The sequence below is a fragment of the Calidris pugnax genome, unplaced genomic scaffold (assembly GCF_001431845.1).
Source record: "Calidris pugnax isolate Ruff unplaced genomic scaffold, ASM143184v1 scaffold973, whole genome shotgun sequence".
Lineage (NCBI taxonomy): Eukaryota > Metazoa > Chordata > Aves > Charadriiformes > Scolopacidae > Calidris > Calidris pugnax.
The window spans coordinates 9,373-11,786 of record NW_015091607.1 but is presented as its reverse complement, the minus strand read 5'-3'; the positions used below and the strand labels follow the sequence as shown (position 1 = coordinate 11,786).

General features: G+C 53.5%; 1 protein-coding gene across 1 annotated transcript; it reads left to right on the top strand.

Annotated features, from left to right (window-relative positions):
* Nucleotides 1–162: 162 nt before the first annotated feature.
* On the top strand, nt 163–2,408 carry LOC106899888. Its single transcript, XM_014961827.1, has 2 exons — nt 163–657; nt 1,865–2,408. Exons 1-2 carry the CDS (start codon nt 180–182, stop codon nt 2,248–2,250), a joined length of 864 nt encoding a protein of 287 aa, XP_014817313.1. The 5' UTR covers nt 163–179; the 3' UTR covers nt 2,251–2,408.
* Nucleotides 2,409–2,414: the final 6 nt, after the last annotated feature.

Genomic DNA, 2,414 nt, shown 5'->3' with positions numbered 1-2,414 from the left:
TGGGGATGGTCATTAGGGTCTTGAAGATGGGTCTTGAGGAGATGGAGATGGGTCTTGAGGCCATCATGGTTGGGTTGATGGTCATTGGGTCCATGGGGATGGTCTTTGGGTCCATCATCGTTGGGTTGATGGTCTTTGGGTCCATGGGGATGGTCTTTGGGTCCATCATCGTTGGGTTGATGGTCTTTGGGTCCATGGGGATGGTCTTTGGGTCCATCATCGTTGGGTTGATGGTCTTTGGGTCCATGGGGATGGTCTTTGGACTCATCATTGTTGGGTTGATGGTCTTTGGGTCCATCACCGTTGGGTTATTGGTCTTTGTGTCCATGGAGTTGGTCTTCATTGTTGGGTTGATGGTCTTTGAGGAGATGGAGATGGTCTTTGGAGTCATCATCATTGGGTTGATGGTCATTGGGTCCATGGGGATGGTCATTAGGTCCATGGAGATGGTCTTTGGGTCCATCATCGTTGGGTTGATGGTCATTGAGAAGATGGAGATGGTCTTTAGGGCCACCATCGTTGGGTTGATGGTCATTGGAGCCATCGTGGTTGGGTTGATGGTCATTGGGTCCATGGAGATGGGTCTTGAGGAGATGGAGATGGTCTTTAGGGCCATCATGGTTGGGTTGATGGTCATTGGGTCCATGGGGATGGTCTTTGGGGCCATGGGGATGGGTCTTGGTGCCATCATCGTTGGGTTGTTGGTCATTGAGAAGATGGAGATGGGTCTTGGGTCCACCATCATTGGGTTGTTGGTCATTGGGGCTACAGGGATGGTCATTAGGTCCATGGAGATGGTCTTCATCGTTGGGTTGATGGTCTTTGAGGAGATGGGTCTTGGGTCCACCATCGTTGGGTTGATGGTCTTTGAGAAGATGAAGATGGGTCTTGGTGCCATCATCGTTGGGTTGTTGGTCATTGGGGACATAGAGATGGGTCTTTGGGGCCATCATGGTTGGGTTGATGCTCTTTGAGGAGATGGAGAGGGGTCTTTGAGAAGATGGAGATGGGTTTTGGAGCCATCATGGTTGGGTTGATGGTCATTGGGTCCATGGGGATGGTCATTAGGGACTTGAAGATGGGTCTTGAGGAGATGGAGATGGGTCTTGAGGCCATCATGGTTGGGTTGATGGTCATTGGGTCCATGGGGATGGTCATTAGGGACTTGAAGATGGGTCTTGAGGAGATGGAGATGGGTCTTGAGGCCATCATGGTTGGGTTGATGGTCATTGGGTCCATGGGGATGGTCATTAGGGACTTGAAGATGGGTCTTGAGGAGATGGAGATGGGTCTTGGGTCCACCATCATTGGGTTGTTGGTCATTGAGAAGATGGAGATGGGTCTTGGGTCCACCATCATTGGGTTGTTGGTCATTGGGGCTACAGGGATGGTCATTAGGTCCATGGAGATGGTCTTCATCGTTGGGTTGATGGTCTTTGAGGAGATGGGTCTTGGGTCCACCATCGTTGGGTTGATGGTCTTTGAGAAGATGAAGATGGGTCTTGGTGCCATCATCGTTGGGTTGTTGGTCATTGGGGACATAGAGATGGGTCTTTGGGGCCATCATGGTTGGGTTGATGCTCTTTGAGGAGATGGAGAGGGGTCTTTGAGAAGATGGAGATGGGTTTTGGAGCCATCATGGTTGGGTTGATGGTCATTGGGTCCATGGGGATGGTCATTAGGTCCATGGAGATGGTCTTTAGGGCCATCATCGTTGGGTTGATGGTCATTGGGTTGATGGCGATGGTCAATGGGGTCATGGGGATGGTCTTTGGGTCCATGAAGATGGTCTTTGGGGCCATCATGGTTGGGTTCATGGTCATTGGGTCCATGGGGATGGTCAATGGGGCCATGGAGATGGGTCTTGGGGCCATGGAGATGGGTCTTGGGTCCATGAAGATGGTCTTTGGGGCCATCACCGTTGGGTTGATGGTCCTTGAGGAGATGGAGATGGGTCTTGAGGCCATCATGGTTGGGTTGATGGTCATTGGGTCCATGGGGATGGTCAATGGGGCCATGGAGATGGGTCTTGGGGCCATGGAGATGGTCTTTGGGGTCATCACCGTTGGGTTGATGGTCATTGAGAAGATGGAGATGGTCTTTGAGAAGATGGAGATGGTCTTTGGGTCCACCATGGTTGGGTTGATGTTCTTTGGGTCCATGGGGATGGTCATTGTGTCCATGGAGCTGGTTGTCCTTGACGGTGCCACTGACGCGTGGGCTGAGCCCGGGGCCGGGCGGTGGCCGTGACCATCGTGGTGGCCATGGTGGTGGCCATGGTGGTGGTGGTGGTGGCCATGGTGGTGGGCGGTGGCCCGAAGGTCGGCAGCACCGGACGGGCAGCGCCCGCAGCGAGGGCTACTACCCCATCAGCCGGGGGGAGAAGGCCCGGTACCTCCACCCCACCCCCGCCC